Raw genomic sequence first — 17,004 nt, 5'->3', positions numbered from 1 at the left:
CTGCAAGCCAATCTTGTGTTGAATTCAAAATATTCTCACAAATGGAAAAAAAATTAAAAGAAATAAATACCACTGTGAAAAATGCTGTGTATTTCACTTTAAAATAAATGACCTTCACCACTGAAGCTGAGTTTTGCCCAAGCAATTATCAACTTGAAACTCAATAATGCAGTATGAAATAATTTACATGAAAAAACAGAAGCAGAAGGAAGCACTTGTGTTATTTAGTCTGAATTACATACACAAATACCTGCAGCCACTTTCACCTCTGATCCAAATTATGATTACAATTGAGTGCTCCTACATGAGCAGATCCTCAGACCTGCTACTGGAGTTTGCTCTTTTAACACGGAATTTAGCACACAAACTGCTACCCTTGTTTAAAGGTAATACAAGCCATCCAGCTGAAACACTTTTTTCTTTACAATGTGCTTTTGTATTCAGTATGTTTTAATCCCAATCTGAACAAATGTCCTCTAGTTCCAAACATACCACTAACAATTTCTATAAAACAGTGCATCATTCTTGGTACCCCAGACACCCAACTGTCAAGTAAAATCAGTTTCACATGGTAAAAAAAATGCAATAGTGATCCTGAACTTTATTAGGTAAATTTCAAACACAAATCACTATTAAGTGGCTCTGTAAATGTCACTGTATTTTATATACACACACACACACATATACATACACATGCTTACAGAAAGACACCAAGCAGCTAGATTTCAAATTAAATCATTAATTTAAGGACTTAATTTCACTTAGCTGAATGTGGAAAAGATAAAGTCACATTAACAAACAATACTGAACGCCTGCATCTAGGGTGAGAAGCCTCTAACAAAAAAACCTGCTGCCAATGGCGGGGCTCCTGAAGGCAACCTGGAAGCTTAATCTCTAGCAGAGACTGTGCCACCATGTGCAAACACCTGAGTTACTGTACCTTAGAGACTCAGGAAAACAAGTCACAACTACTCGAGGAAGCTATTACATGAATCACAACTGTAATAAACTTGATGCTTCAAGGCTCGGCTTTCTTCAGAGTATAAAACAATGCCAGCAGTAAAAGAGTAGCATGTGAAATGCTGCTTCTGAGAAAATGTATTTCACTAGAAGTATTAATTGATTTTAGTTGTTTATGCCTTATGAGGATATTGAACACAGTGAATACTCAAAATGTAGCAAGAAACTATACACATGCTGATTATAGACCATTCTACAATACCTACATAGAATCACGCAGTTCAAACACAGCATGAATCCATCACCTAACCAGCTTAAAATGTAAACAGACAAGTCCTAAAATAGAATAGTTACAAATAAAGAACTTCAGGTTTTTTTACTCGGATAATACCTTACCTTAAAATTAGAATGAACCCTGTTATTATAGAAGATTCCTAGGGGTGTAAGCTCTGACTTGGTTTCAATGGCTAAACTATGAGAATCTCCTGTAGCAACCCTGTGGAACAAATACCATATCCCAGCATCCTGCAAGTAAGGAGAGAATGACATTACTTATAAGTGTGTCTGATACTACCATCAGTGCTCATGTATCTAATCACAACGTAAGTGTATGCTAAGTGGAACTTGGATATTTTAAGAAAGTGAGTAAGAACACAGCCCAAACCAACCGTGCACAATGAAATACATTTTTCAAAATAAAGTCTCCAAATAACTGCCCAGTGAGAAAGTAGAAGTTTGCAAATAAGGCTATATTCTAGTTAATAATATACACTAAAAAGTGTTTTCCTTCTCAGTGAAGCCATGTAATACCACACATATAAGATCCTCTAATATTTCAAACCTGAAAAGTGTCAGAGTTAATATAATTTTTGCATTTCAGTTATATTTCATCACACACACTGCATTTTCCTTTGATCATGTCATTTACAGTAAAATACTCAAAACCCTTCCTCTCCTCCTTACTCTTACAGTCTGACTAAGGTTTGTTCATCTCTGCTCACATCAGAATTTAATGACACAGCCAAAAAACCCACAAGAGCTTTCAGAAGGGAAAAAAGCACACCAAGAAATCTGGCCAGTTCAGAGCACTGTGCCAATAATATGCAGTAATAATTTCAGCATCTGTTCATTTTCTCCACTTCTTCAACAACCCTCCTCTTAAAGAAGCTGGATTTATCTGCTAAATGATACCCCCAAAAGTTCCCCTTTCAACCACATCGGGGTTCACAAGAGGTGGCACTATGACAGCACCTGCATAGCAGATACCTACAAATGTGAAAAATTTTGCCTGACCACATGCTCTGTGTGTCTGTAAAATAAATAAATAAATAAAAAATCATTGCATAAGGCACATTAAAGGGTTAAACAGTAGCTAAAGAAACACTGCATACTGAGTGTTCCATCTCATGAAAAATAGTCATCATCCTCCTGTTCAAGAAACGTGGATAAAGCCAGTTCACTCTGGCTTAAAAGATTTCATGCATTTCATTCTGAGAACATACTCATTTTCCAAACAGTCCTGGAAATTCTGCTTCTCAGTAACATATTCCCATCCGTAATGATGACACACTTTGACATTTCTGGTGATTAACAATTCCAAAGCAAATGTGGATGTTCCATTAATAAAAATACCAAAATCTTACTTCACATATAATTAAATACAGCTCTCTGCTTGGCAGACTCAAGTAATTTTTAGCCAAAACACATCCTGATGCATGGAAAAAAGTTTAATAAACTTAAAAGCTCCTTAAGCACTTGCAAGCATTCAGAAAAATGAAAAAGGTTTTTCCCCCTTCTCATATACAGCTCAAACAAAAGAAACATCTATTGCTTGATACACCCTTACAAAAGGCTTCATTGTGTAATGAAGGAGGGGGGGGGAATGGAATTACTTTATTTGCTTATTAATTGTTATAGTATATACCAGCAAAAGCTCTACAGTGCAGAGTTTGTATCAACACAGTTGAAGTATTATCCTTCTGAAACATAGTAAGCTGTAGTCCCTTTATACTGATGTGTTCACATGCATGCAAGGGGGGTGTATCAAAGTGGCAAAACTTCATAACATGCACAAATGTTTGCTCTGACCATGCACATTCCAGTAACAGAATGAAGTGTCATTTACTGGGATACACTACAGAGGCAGAAAGAGACCTTGCAGGTTTTAAACACCAGATCAAGGAATCTGTTTCCTTTAACTTAGCCTGCAATGCTAAAACAAGGTAAAGGAGTATTATATAAAGCAGGCAAAATGGAAAGACATTGCATTGGGAAGAGAAGAATTGGTTTGATAACTGTGTCCAGACCCTTCCTAGCAGTAGGCAGTCAGCTAGAAAACTTTGTCAAAAAAAAAAAAGTCAGACCACACAAAAGGCAGAACAAAATTTTCTGATTTTTTTTTATACTCTAGATATTTCAACCCATTTAAATATTTTGAATACTGGTCTATTAATAACAGTTTATTATGTGCCTAAGAATACACTGACACACACTCATATTCTACTTCCAGCACTGGAGCCTTTGCAACAACAACAAAAATCTTTCCTGTTTCCCATTTCCACTGATCTCTTCAGAAAAATCCACTCAAAACCACGCACATCTCAGCCTCTCATCCAATGTAGAACAGACTCCAGCCCCCTCCTCCACAACACGTACTGAGTAGTTCAGCTTTACTTCGCAAGCAGCTGTTTGACAAGAGATTTGCACTAATACAAGGTTCACATAAAGTAAAAAAAAAAAAAATATCAGCAGTAACTGATAGGAAGCAAATGACTAACTACTGACAATAAAAGTGTTTTAGTAGTTTCTTATACAATGAACATTTTTTGTAGTAATTTTTCATTCCTATGACTACAGCTATGAAGACAAATTTTGCAAAGCAGTACACAGGAAACTCATGACAACCTACAGAAAATACAAAAGCTTTAATATGAAATGCACTAGTTCTTTGGAAAAAAAAAGAATTTATTTCTACATACACACATTGTTGTCAGGTCTATTAACTATAAAGAGGAAGAGATCTCCTCTGTTCCAGCCAGAACAAAGATTTTTGGCATCTCTTAAATGCACACCTAGACAAACCCTGCACTTGTAATGCCAACATGCTGCCAAAAGAACATATTCATATATAGCAAAGAAAAAAGTATGTATTTTTGGCAGTGTAAATGTTACAGATTTTACAAATACCAGTGGCATGAATGGTTTGTGTTGAATTACCTCCATACACCTCACCTGTGAACCTGCTGCTGCATTATTTATAAGATGATTGTTGGGATGAGAAATCCAGAATGTCGAAACTGCCCTGAAACATTATTCAGAAAGAAGTTATTATGGAAAAGCTCTAGCACCTACAGAAATATCTCCCCTTCATAACAAGCAAATGAGAAAAAGCTAAATTGATGTCTGAAGTCACTACTTCACATATGAAATAAAAATCACAACCCTCTCCACATTTAGAAGTCAAAAATGCTTCTTTTTTTAGTTCAATGCACAGTATTTTATTTAATGTTGTTCACATACTCCATGCAATGATAAACTGTTTTAATAAGCTTCTACAAAAGATCAGTAGTATGCAGAAAAACTAGCAGTGACAATTTGAGAATGTGCATGCCTTTACAGAGAAGTAAAGATGCGGCCTTAAAAAAAGTACCACAAGAAACAACAATCTTCCTACAAAACAACTTATTTTTTGTCTTTAGTAAAAGACTAAACACTAACTCTTTTTTTTTTTTTAATACCACTACTATGTGAACTACATTTAAGGTGTCTGCATTTATTAAATTATACATAAAAATGTTCCCATCTGTGTACTGTCAAGAGAACATAAGCAGTTTAACTGCTGCAGCTGGTTTGGTTTTACTTTTTCACCATGAAACACTCACATGCAGTCTGTTGCTGGCACTGGGACATAACTTCCATACACTTTATCCCTAATACCAATACACATGCTGCTGTTTCTATCTGTAGGAAGAAGAGTGCCTGGTTTCGTGACTAGCCCAAGGTTGTGGAACAAAGTATTCCTCTGCTCGATGCCATCTTCTGTGAAGAAACAGTGACCTAGTGTGTCATAGCCAATGGTGTCCTTTATCTGCAGAAATACAAGTTCATTATGTCAGTAGCAATAGCATTTACTGAGATTTATTTGACAAGTACAATCTAGTTTTACTGTCTTGGCACAGCTGCAGAGTGAAGCTTCAGTATCAGCAGTTTAGTTGATTCAAGCATACAGTTTTATTTATCCCTTACAAACACACTACTATGTCTGGAGAGCTTAGCTGCCTGGAAGATTCTGCAAAAACAGAATGGTGAGATCTGTTAAAAATAAGTTACTGTTTGCACTTGTTCATTTATTTCTTGCAATGAAAAAACACTGCTAGGCATTAAACTTGAAGAAGGGAGAAGACTGTTTTTGCTCTAAATGCTCTTTATAACATTTATTTCAACATGGTATGTTTTACTCTCTTTGGACCTACCAGCAAGCCATTAGTTCCATGAACAGTCACACATCTGGAATAACAGTGATGAATGGAAAGCCCTTCCAGGTAAGTCTTAAAACTATAACCTCCTTTTTCATCCACATCCCCACAAAGGTGAAAGTGAACAGGGTAACTTCCAATCTGCTGCTGGCCCATTTGCTTCAATTCCACATAGGAGAGATGAACAGATGTAAAGTTCTTCAAAATCTGAAAAATATTATGAGAAGTTCAGAATGATAATGAACTATTTGTTTTTTAACCAATGGAAATCTAAGTTAATATATCATCTATACCAGAGGTACAGAAGTTAGATTTACTGTGTTGGCCTATGGTAACTGTACAAGTTAGAACAATTGTTAATGTTTTGCTCTATATCCTGCCTTACAAAACAGTATCCATAAGTAAGTGTAAAAGCTAAATCTCCATGTAGCTAAACCAAAGCAATTTTCATTAGACACGTTCCCACACTTTACTGTTTGGTCTTTACCAGCTGGCATGTTAAATATTCTTTACATATAACCATGTACTGTCCAAATAAACAGAAGTCACCTACGTCACGGCCCATCTATACTGAAGATGTACCAGTGCAGCCCACCTGGGACAGGCTTAGTTGAATAAAAATCACAGAATAATACAGATTCAAAGTAACCTGTTGAGACAGCTGGTCCAATTGCCAGCTCAGCACAGGGTCAGCTTAAAGACAGCTGCTCAGCATGTTGCCCGAGGAATATCACCAGCCACAGAGATGCTCATGTAATGTCTATTGGTTCTTCCCTTTCATTTTCCTGGCATCTAAGCAGAATTTGCCTTGTTGAAGCTTGGTCCCATTGCCTCTTGTCCTATCACCATGCACATCCAAGAATTGCTCTGGCTTCTCTGAACCCTCCCCAGTGCCTGAAGACAGCAACAAAATCTTGCCTCTTCACCTTCCCCACACCAAACAAGTCATCTTCTCTCAGCTCCTCCTCACTCATCATCACATACTCCCACACACCACCTCCACTGGGCACACCCCAGTGCATTTACATCTTTGCAATGGGAATCCAAAACGGGACACAGCACTCCAGAGGAACTTCTTTATTTAGGAAGATATGAAACTGTCTTCAGAATCATGTAACTTCACAGTAATACTACTTAATACAAAGTAAAAACATCATGGGGCTGTACCAGTATCACACAAAAGCAGAAGCATTTTTTTTCCACCTAACCTGCTATGAAAACGGAAAGCAAGTGCAACACCTAAACTGTGAGGAGCTAAGCTGAGAAAAAAACCTTTTTTGTTATTTCATTAACTTACCTGTACTGTGTATTTATCAAAATAACCATTTTCATTATGTACTTTGTCCTCTAGGGAAATTAGTAATATGAACTTTTTTTTCCCCTCCTCTAATTGCACCCCTAAGATTTGTATGCCTAAAATACAGTGGGATGGCCAAAACCAGGCATCCCTGAGATCTCCAACTCTTAACATTTGAAAGCACCAATGCAGTCACAAAAATACAAACTAACACCTCTCCCCACTGCCACTAAGCCTCCTTTATGCTACTGTCCCAGTGACCAGTAGAAAATCCAGGATGATCAAAACCCCTGAGGCCATTAATATTTGCTAGTGCCTAGGCTCCCTCTGCTTGAGCACGCAAGATTAACATAAGCTGAAAATGGTTTTAGCGCTGAAGTCTAGGTTTGGCAGCAGACACAGCTACTCTGAACAGTCTCCTGGGAACAGTTTAACAACTTTGATGACTCAAAATGTTTGTTTTCTGTTATATCTTCCAGACATCTGAGGGGTCTGCTGTATTTGCGCTATTGTGGCAATCAAGATCACGCTTTGCAAGATTCACAGCTTGTCATTATCTTCTTTCATTACATTATCTTAAACACAAAAGAGTATCTTGAGCCCACCTACTTCTCTTCCACAAAACAAAAGCTGCCACACAGCAGGGAAAGGGCATATATTCTTTCCCACCATTATATTCACTACTGTAAAATTAAAATCTGCATCCAAATATACTAGAAAGAGAGACTTAAACTGTGATCAGCACATAATGAGCACAAATACATTTGCATTTAAAATACAAGGCCTCAAACTTCTGCAGCAGCAGTGAAGAGCTGATACACTGCTGTTCAATCCTTTCTTGTAAAAACGTAAGTGAATACGAGTTTAAATATTAGTTTCTATAATATTACTTTCCCTCAGCTTTCTTTATATTTATGGTAATACAAGAAATTAGAAGCAGTTTCCTCTACATCATCTTAGTGCTTTCAAATTTAAAAAAAAAAAAAAAAAAAAACCACCATGGTCCAGCTCAGTTTCTTTCCTCTCCATGCCTCTCTAGTGCCCATTTTCAGATGAGGCAGATCTCTAGGATTCAATACTTATCACTTGGGAAGGGAGAAAGGCAGTGAAAGGAGGGAAGACAGAGAAAAGGGAGATCAAACTTTATTCTGTAATATTACAGGATACACATACATGGACGTCACTTGTAAGGTTTAATCTCTGCCATACAACATTGCATTGTGTGCTGGATACTTCTATAACATTTCAGGCATCGATATCCCTTCCTCCAATTCTGCAGACTAAGTCTTGATGAGTTAAATCTAATTGCGGGAAAGACAAGAACGAAGTCATTTCCACGCAAAGCAACTGTATGAATTGACATTCTTTAAGTTTTCAAATCCCTCCAAGTTTAGCATTAATCTTTTTGTCCTCAGTATGCTTCTACATGACAGAAAGCTACTTTAAAATGTTTTTCAGACCTTGATATGTCCACCAAATGTATCATAATTGAAGAACTGACACTCCTTTTCACGATAGCAGGTATTTTCTGTCTCCCCCTTGATTAAGATGTTCCTCGTAAGAACTCCGACTTCTGCCCTCATGTCCACTCCATCAATAACTTCTCCTACATGAGGAAACTGAGGATTTTCTGTCCAGTTTTGAAGGGGAGGAGAAAGAAAAAAAAAAGTTTTTATTGATTAAAATCAAAGTCAACTTATTTTATAGAAGCAAACTAATTGTAGCAACAAAACCCATGCATTCTGATACCTTAACATGCTGTAAGCTTTTAGCTTTTCTTATGCCAAGGCACACAAAAAGCAGGCAATTGTTAGATAATAAACATTAACCCAGCTAACACCAAGAAAATTCCCCCCTTGTAGACTGCGGCTGACTCAAGTGATAGTTAAGCATCTTGCAGGATGATGAGTCAAGCATGCTACTCCACGTTTCCTTCTAAAACAAAGTGCTGTCTACATATTTATCATTTTTGTAAGACAACTAGTCCTAAACAAATCCCAACATTTTATTTGCAGGTGCATCTTATTTCAGTCCAATAGTCTGTGAACAGAATGGATAAAGAAGAAAGGAAAGTTTACATTAATCCAATGTATGTAGAAAACTTTTAATGAAACATAGATGCAGATTTGCTTTAAAAGCAAAAAGACGCTGGCTGCTTGATCTGTTCTGAAGAAAAATTAGAACTGAAAATGAGGCCAAAACACTTTTAGAAAATACTGTATTCATCCCCCTCTGAAAGAAAAAAGGATTTCCTTTCCTAACTAAATTTGTTGTTTCCCAGATAGCTATTCTGAAGACGCATAAACTAAAATTAGGGAAAACAAGATACTCTGTTTTTACACAGTTCTTCCAAAGAAACAATCAATTTCTTATTTGTCTGTACAAACTGAGAAAATTATCTGGTCCTGTAAACCTTAAAAAAAAATGTATTAATGCACTTATTTTTTGAAAATATTTTTTCCCCTCTTCCCCCTTCCCCCCAATTTATTGATTCCCTGAATACAGACTATGACTGTCCCTTCAAAGCTTACAAAAGGATACAAGCCTAAACTGGTCATTACCACAATATGAAGCAGAACCAAGACTGGTATTAACTCTGTACCTGCTGTTGAGGATTTAAAAAGACAACAGATATCTGTAAATGGTACTGGGCTCCTCTGCTTAAAGGCTTACTTATAGTTTTTTCCTATATTTGACTAGCATGCACAGATCAAGTGAAGAAGAACAACTAGGCCTCCTATTAAACAATACTTTCTAGTTTTCCTACTACAAGGGGCCAAAACAGCTAAAAACCTAGCAAAAAAATACAAGAAATAATTTCAAAAGATGGTGAGTTCTTCAGCATGTCAAGTTTGCCATTCCACAGAAAATTCATTCTTTGTGGAACAAGTATATAGGGTGGTTTGGGGATTTTTTAAACAGTATCTGTTACTTTGACAAAAGAAACTTGATACTGGGGGTAGGAAAAAACAACAACAAAATGAGCCAGTTCATCTCCTTCAACATCTTTAGAAGATATATATATATATATCTATATAGTTCAGATGGCATTGATTTTCAAAAAAAAAAAAAAAAAAGCCAAGATTCTGTATTCTATGCCATATTGTAAATAAAGATTTTTTTTTAAATCCTTTAAAAAGAGCTGCTTTTTCACAGTACATGATTTCCGAGGTGAAACAGAGCTTGCACATACACTATTCAGTGGTGACAAAAAACTTCTTAAACTTCATACTGCAGCCTTCACATTAAGCTTGCTCTTTGAAATACTGTGCTCAGTAACATACATAACATGAGACATTTAAGAACAAAGCCCAGGAAGTGTCATGCTCAACAGCACTAAGTGCAGCTTCACCCACCTTGGTATTCTCTGATGTATAATAAGGTGAACTGAGATACACTTTTTCCGTAACTGGGACTTCACAATGCAGTAAAACATATCTGACCCACGCTAACGAATGCTGTGGGATGCAAACTGCACTGCAAAGTGGACGTACAAACTGGCAGTCAAGACACGGGGGAACAGGAAAGTTTGAGGGCGTTCACAGAAAACTTCTGAGAACGGAGAAAGAGAAGAGTGGTTTGAAGAAGAGGAAGTCGCATACATAGTACAGAGGTGAATGGCACAAACCCAGATCCTCAAGAGCACCAATCAGCTGCTGCAAACACTGCAAAATAACACTAGTTAGGTTGTGCTACAAACGGACGCTGCAGCCCACCAGAAGGGAGTGAGAGGGGAAGCTCAGGGTCTGAGGCTGATGGACCACCAGGCAGGCAGGTGCTGGCACAGAGCGGCAGAAAGAAAACAGACGCCGGCAGAACCAGGGAGCCAGTCCCACGGGAGGCTCTTGTGAAGTCAAGCAGAATGACTCAGATAATAAAAAAAGGAAATGGACAACAACACGCATGACCATTTTGCGCACATAACGCCCAAAGGAAAAACAGATTGCAACTACTCAGGGATATCCTGTGTGAGCAGATGCTTGAAAGTGCCACTTATTTCATAACCATTTTGCTGGTGGGGGGTGGAGGGGGAACTGAGGAAAAGGGAAAAAAAAAAAAAGAGACAGGTTCAAAGATTGCCATTTTCTTTTTTCATCACACTTTTTTTTTCGTTTCTCCTTTTTTTAATAACAACAGCAAAAGTTATAACGATAACACTTCAAAAGATGGAAAGGGCACTAAAGGAAAAAGAAATGGTAATGACCACAACAGCCATTCAAGCACGTATAAAGAGAACTAGTGAAAAGACAGAAAGGAGCCAAGAAAGAACAAGCATAATCCTCTTGGAAAAAAACAAAAGCATTCAATAAGCCTGGGAAGAAAGGAGAAACGAAAGTCAGGATGGTAAGCTGTGAGGCAGACCTGACATTACACAAAGCAATTTTATAGCAAAGAGAAGCACACATTCCTGTATACGACAACAAAGCAATACAGAGATGGGTGAACAGGCTGTTCTTTACTGCTCCCATGGAAAGGTACTGTCCAGGGTGTACTACTGTGTATACGTATTTCACACAAATTCTTCAAGTGTTGACTGCTCTCATACCTCTGACTTTGACCTGATGCTTGGTACACTCTGGGCAGGGAAGGAGGGTGAATTCCTCTGTCTGATACATTGAATAGTCTGTGCTCGCGACCACAATCCGGTCTCCAGGCTCCCAACTACTAACATCGTCCAGAAGATTCAGTGTGACTCCACCTACTGCTTCTACCTGGAAGCCTGAAATTGGGACACCTAATTTAAACAAAAAAAAAAAAGTAAACACAATATAAGATTATAATCGCCTTTATATGAAACTATCTCCAAGAAGATACAAATAAGAAATGTATGAGATTTCACAAGCTCCAAAGCCCTCTAAAGTACAATTCTGCTCTGAAACTTGCCAGGGTGAGATACCATTACGGCTTGCTTATTTGGTGGATCTCAAATGAAACAAATGGAAAAGATGGAACTAACAGTGACAGGAAAAAAAATTTATGCATTTTTTTTAAAAAAAACCCTAATATCATATGGCAACAATTTGTAGGTTCAGCTACCTCTACTTGTTTCAAGTGACATTTTTCCACCATTTAAAACTCTACAGATGCTATCAAGGACCTGGCAAAACAAAGCAGGGGGACTTTCCTTTTTATTCACAACTAAAAAAACACTTTGGCAGGCTAAACTACACACACATATGCTATTTCACTGCCTTGTGATGGATTTGCACAAGTTCAGCAACTCTTGCTTACTCTTGACCCTAACTCTACAGTACCAGCAAGTAAAAGATTATTTGGGTGGAATTTTTTTTTAAAAATAAGTCTATACACTTTCATGGGCTGTAATGAACCGTAAAGGAGTAGTATCAAATAGCTCAATAAATAAATATCCAACTGCCTTAAAAAAAATTCTTCTGAGGCAAATACAATATCGCTTAGTAATTCTACGAACAGAAAAAGTTGACTGGGCAAAAAAAGCAAAACTCAGATCAAAGATACCTTAAATATAAAAACAAATAAAGGATAAAAGCAAACAAGTGGTAGGTCTTCCAGGCTCTTTATACCACAGATTCAACTTGGTATGAGAAAAGCTGCCTAAAGTTTGGCATCAAACATCAACAGAAGATTGTAACAAGAATAAGACATTTCTCTTAGCTTCTACCAAGCTTTCTTTTTAGGATCATAACCACCATCTTGGATGCTTAGATTTAAAATACACAACTGACAAATTACTAATAGAAAAGGAAAAAGTCTGTTTCAGCCTTTTGTAAGACCCCTTATCTCTGTCTAAATATACTAAAAATGAAAACTCTCAGGGTTATGCTGTTCACATACTGTATACAAACAGACTGAGAAAACAGGATGTACTAGAGAACCGTGTCCTCATACTTCATCCATAGAAAAAACAAAAAAAACTTGGAGCAGCACTCAGAAATCTAATTTGCAACCAACAGTTCTAGTGGAAAAAAAAGCATATACAATATTTTTTACTTCTTCCCCAACTGCACGTTTTACAAAATGCTTCCCTACCATCATTCCATTCACTGTAAGCTCTCACAACAAACTTCTGACCATCCACTGTGAAAAACTCTTTCTGAGCAAGAGCTTTCCCACCAGTGCTGTGATTTTCATAGTTTCTCACTGATTCGTTACAGGAAGAATTTCCACCACCTATGACACCAACAAAAGCCCAGGCTTGCCTGTGAAAAACAAAAGTAAACGTTTAAATACAATGGTCCTTAACGAATTCTTCACAAACAGGTAAAGGACAAGACAAGGAGCACAGAAGTCATAAATAATTCTTTTGCCTGCTCTTCCAAATTAATTGTAAAATGCAGCTTCAAAATGCAGAAGAAAAATGGGCATACCTCATTGAAAAGAAACGTAGTTTAAAATAAGTGGATGTCCTATATACAACCTGGCAAATACAAGACCTCTTAATAGAGAAGACTTTCAGATACATTTTTGGTGCAATATCCAACAAGATACACTTTTTCCAAAGGCAAATCGCAAGAGATGAGCAACAGAAGCGATACAGGATCCTACTTCCAAGCAGCTTTACCGGGGTAGGGGACGACTAGGAGCCAGTGCCGGCATTCCTGCCGCAGCCCGCTGCCGTCACGGCGCTGCGGCAAGCAGCGTCCCAGAGCGGTGGTCAGGAGTCCCAGGAGATCGCGCGTGCATCAGGCCGGGAGGGGTGGACACAGCCGGCAGCAGCCGCTGGTGATCACTGTACTGGATGGGCAATACCTTTTGAATCTTTCAAGATGCTCAGGCCCAGAAAAGGAATGGCGTACCGCTACACAACCTTTGCACGAGGGATCACCAATGTTTTTGAAGGCTGAGACCAAGGATTTTTGCTTTTCCCCCTTGCTAGTGCCATCCCTCAGCTGGACACCTACTTGGCTGAGCACTGGAGTAGAGCAGGGAACTGTCCTGGATGTACTTCCCCCCTTCCTACAGTTCTGCTCAATGCATCCAAGTTTTTGGAAATTAAAAACAAACCACACGCCACAGCAAGCTGCCACCAAGTTCAAAAAACAAGACTATTTTGCTGTCCTGTACTGCTCTGTAATGCCATAATTACGTGTGCAAAGGAAGCAGTCGAGATCATCTATTAAAAAGCCGAACAACTTTGCATCATTAGAGTTGAATCATTCACACCAAATGAAAACGGTGTCAGCTAGCTGGACTGTAGTCTGTTCCTAATGATCGATTCAAAGGCAGATATTAAAACCACCTTCAATCCAGTTGCCTTTATTTCAGTCCCCTCATGATGTTCTTACTGATTGGGATTAAAAGGCCAATTGAAACTGTTTAGTGTTAGTCTGTTCATAGGAATAGTACATAGCGGGCCAGCTTTTCAAGAGCAGCACCAAACAAGCTGAACGTTTCACAGACGAACATTTAAAATAAATATCAAGGTACTTTAATGCATGCTGTTTTGCAGAAAGAGGCAGAAGGGGAGAGGGATGTAACGGAGTTATTCACCCCCGTGCTGAAGTCTCCTTCACTAGCTTTACAGGTTTAACAAAACAACCCTGCTTTTCCTCAGTGAGCCCTCAGGGAGAGCTTCTTGCCTGCCTTCCACAGCAGAACAAGACAATTTTATGTGCTCACAGAGCCCCTACCGACTAACGAAAACAGACAAGAATCAGTTCAGCAGAGAAGGAAGAAAGGCTGCTTCTTCCCAGCCACAAGCTGAAGAAGTTCTTCATTTCAGACAAACCGGCATGGAGGTCATGGGCAGAGACGAACACGAGAAATCCACACCTCCAGGCCAGGCCAATGACCTGAACAACCACCACACAGGCTTCCCTGCTTTCAGGAGGTGGGACCTATTACAGGACATCCAGTTCTCAGCACTGCTGACCAAACTGCTTCAGAGGGAGTGCTGCAAGCACTTGCCATCCCATGACCACATGCTTACACAGCCTCTGACACAAACGTGCTCCTGACGGGAACTGAGGTCAGAACATGCCATCCTGACTGACGCCCCAGCCTGCCCCTGCCAAAGCAGAGGGAGGAAACTAACGGGAATCCAGATGCTGGGGGGATAGCGAGGGGTAAGAATAGAACGGAAAAATCTAAACGACCGATTTCTTGGAAAACAGAAACAGGTTAGGAGACTTGGTATCCCTTTCACTGGTATTGCTAACCCCGTGCAGCACAAAGCCAAGTCCAGAACATGCACTGCAAAAAGTCATTTGCCACTACTAAATGCATGGCTCAGCAGTTTAAGTTTCCTGCTTTAGTAATTCCTATTATACCTCTTCTACTGTCCACCATTTGAACTCTGACCAACTGAAAAGAATGGTCAAAAGATACAGAAACACCTTACAAGTGTACTTCAGTAACAAAATATTTTTATAGGTCAGTTCCCTTGCAAAACCAGTGGAGGGGTAATGTACTTTCATCTCAACAATGCACAGATATGAATAAGACACTACTTGATATACAGGATTAGCATCCCTTCCCTGTACTCAAGTTCCTAGCTTGGCATTCCTTGCTCCTCCAGACAAAGTCATATGCATTAAAAGCCTCACCTAGCAACTGCTTTCTATCTGTGTGTTTGAACGAGAAAAAAAATTCCTCACTGCACCCAGTTTTAACTTCTGTAAAGAACAGTGAAAGAGAGCAATTACAAGTACGTAATAAAGTCTACCACGCTGATACCTGTAACTATCAGTCTCTGCACTATCAAAATACTGCGCACTGAATACTACTACTGCAGTACTATGTACAACACCGAGAATCCTCTGAAGACTTTAAGAACAGACACTGTCAAAGTTTAATGAATTCTCCAAAGGCAGCAGAATCTGTATATAATCTTTACTCAGCACAAAAGGGAAAATAAATTATTTACCTGTAACTCAATCCTCTGACAAACTTACTTCCCAGAAGATTTTGAATAGTTACTCTGGTTTCCTCCAGTAGATTTTTAGCAGCTGAATCTCCTACAGCAATAGCAACAATGCGACCAGGACTTCCATTTTTCAGTAAGTTCTGGAGCTTCAAGCTTTCTTCTGAAAATTCATGTGTATCAAACTTCAGCACTTCCAAAACCTCTGCTGTGTCCTGATCGATCACTCTCACATTTAGTCCTCGGGAAAAATTCTTTTTAAACGTATAATGACCATAGGCCAGCCCTGAGAAATACACAGTCTTTGACAGAAGAGTCCATGATAACTTCTGGTGCCCATGCAACTCCAGCGTTCCTTCAGGGCCCACGCCAATAAATTTTTTGCCAAATTCTGGCATATCAGCACCTTCGTTTGACTTTCCATACAAAATAATAGTTGCTTTGGATTTATAGCGGCATTTCTCTGCTCCAACATGAAGCATTCCACCATCCTTTATCAGGATAAATCGAGTTCTCAAGGTAATATTTTTAGAACCTTCTTTATCATCACCAAAAACAAGTAACCCTAAAGGAAAAAATATATTTCTGTACATCAAAGCAGAATTCAGATAGACTCAAAGACTCAAGTTCTTAAATAAGAACAACAGATGAATTACAGATTTATTTTCCACACCCATTAATTAAGCTGTTACTCTGTCATATATGTTTAAGAATATTTGAGAAAGTAACTCCTACCAACTGTGATTTCTCTTTCTAAGACTGTGCTCGGTTTATTCCTGATTTTTTCTGCCATTGTCAGAAGACAATCAGATCTTATACAAGGAAGGCTACTACACAAGTCTTGTTTTACTATATCCTATAGAAAAATCACATTAATGCTCCACTGAAAAGACTTTGCAGTGTTCATTCATCTTTTTAATGATATTCCCGGCCTGGTAGCAGGCTGAAAAGTAAAAGCAGGGGAACTGGTCAATAAGCTGCAACATAAAATTCCAACACATTTTTCATTCAATCACAGAAGTAAAAACTATGCAGTAAACTGAAGCATGATGTTCATCTTGCCATTTCATACCTCCATCCTGTATAACTATAGAGTGTACTGTAGCGTCTGAGGTCAGACGAAACAAATCCCCTTTTTTGATAAAAACTCTCTTTTCAGGATCTTTTCCAGGGCTCCAGTTTTTAAGACGAGGATTCTGATCGGGACAATTCTCTGCAATACAATGTGAAGTTCAGCTTTTAAAAAAACAAGCGTCATCAATCAAGGCAGCATTAGGATGAACACGAGCAAGGCAGAGTCAGTAACCCACAAAGGATTCCCACCTTCATCTGTAATTACAATACTGCAGCCACTGATTCTACTGTTTGCGTTCATTCAAGCAGCCAAAAAGATACCTGAAAGGTGGCTAAACTCTCAAGGGGAGGAAGGC

General features: G+C 38.5%; 1 protein-coding gene across 1 annotated transcript in view; it reads right to left on the bottom strand.

Moving 5' to 3' along the window:
- Positions 1 to 17,004, bottom strand: part of TMEM2 (transmembrane protein 2) — a 50,718-nt gene that overhangs the window by 15,381 nt on the left and 18,333 nt on the right. The window contains exons 3-11 of the mRNA XM_010568604.1: positions 16,647 to 16,787; positions 15,578 to 16,139; positions 12,742 to 12,911; positions 11,279 to 11,467; positions 8,193 to 8,362; positions 5,433 to 5,642; positions 4,842 to 5,047; positions 4,192 to 4,261; positions 1,357 to 1,485 (exon numbers count right to left, since the gene is read on the bottom strand). Of these exons, the coding sequence (XP_010566906.1) occupies positions 1,357 to 1,485; positions 4,192 to 4,261; positions 4,842 to 5,047; positions 5,433 to 5,642; positions 8,193 to 8,362; positions 11,279 to 11,467; positions 12,742 to 12,911; positions 15,578 to 16,139; positions 16,647 to 16,787 (1,847 nt within the window). The remainder of the gene's footprint in view (positions 1 to 1,356; positions 1,486 to 4,191; positions 4,262 to 4,841; positions 5,048 to 5,432; positions 5,643 to 8,192; positions 8,363 to 11,278; positions 11,468 to 12,741; positions 12,912 to 15,577; positions 16,140 to 16,646; positions 16,788 to 17,004) is intronic.

The sequence above is a fragment of the Haliaeetus leucocephalus genome, unplaced genomic scaffold (genome assembly GCF_000737465.1).
Source record: "Haliaeetus leucocephalus isolate CR32 unplaced genomic scaffold, Haliaeetus_leucocephalus-4.0 Scaffold251, whole genome shotgun sequence".
Classification (NCBI taxonomy): Eukaryota; Metazoa; Chordata; class Aves; order Accipitriformes; family Accipitridae; genus Haliaeetus; species Haliaeetus leucocephalus.
Note: the sequence above shows the minus strand (reverse complement) of the source record. Positions and strands in the feature narration are given on the sequence as shown.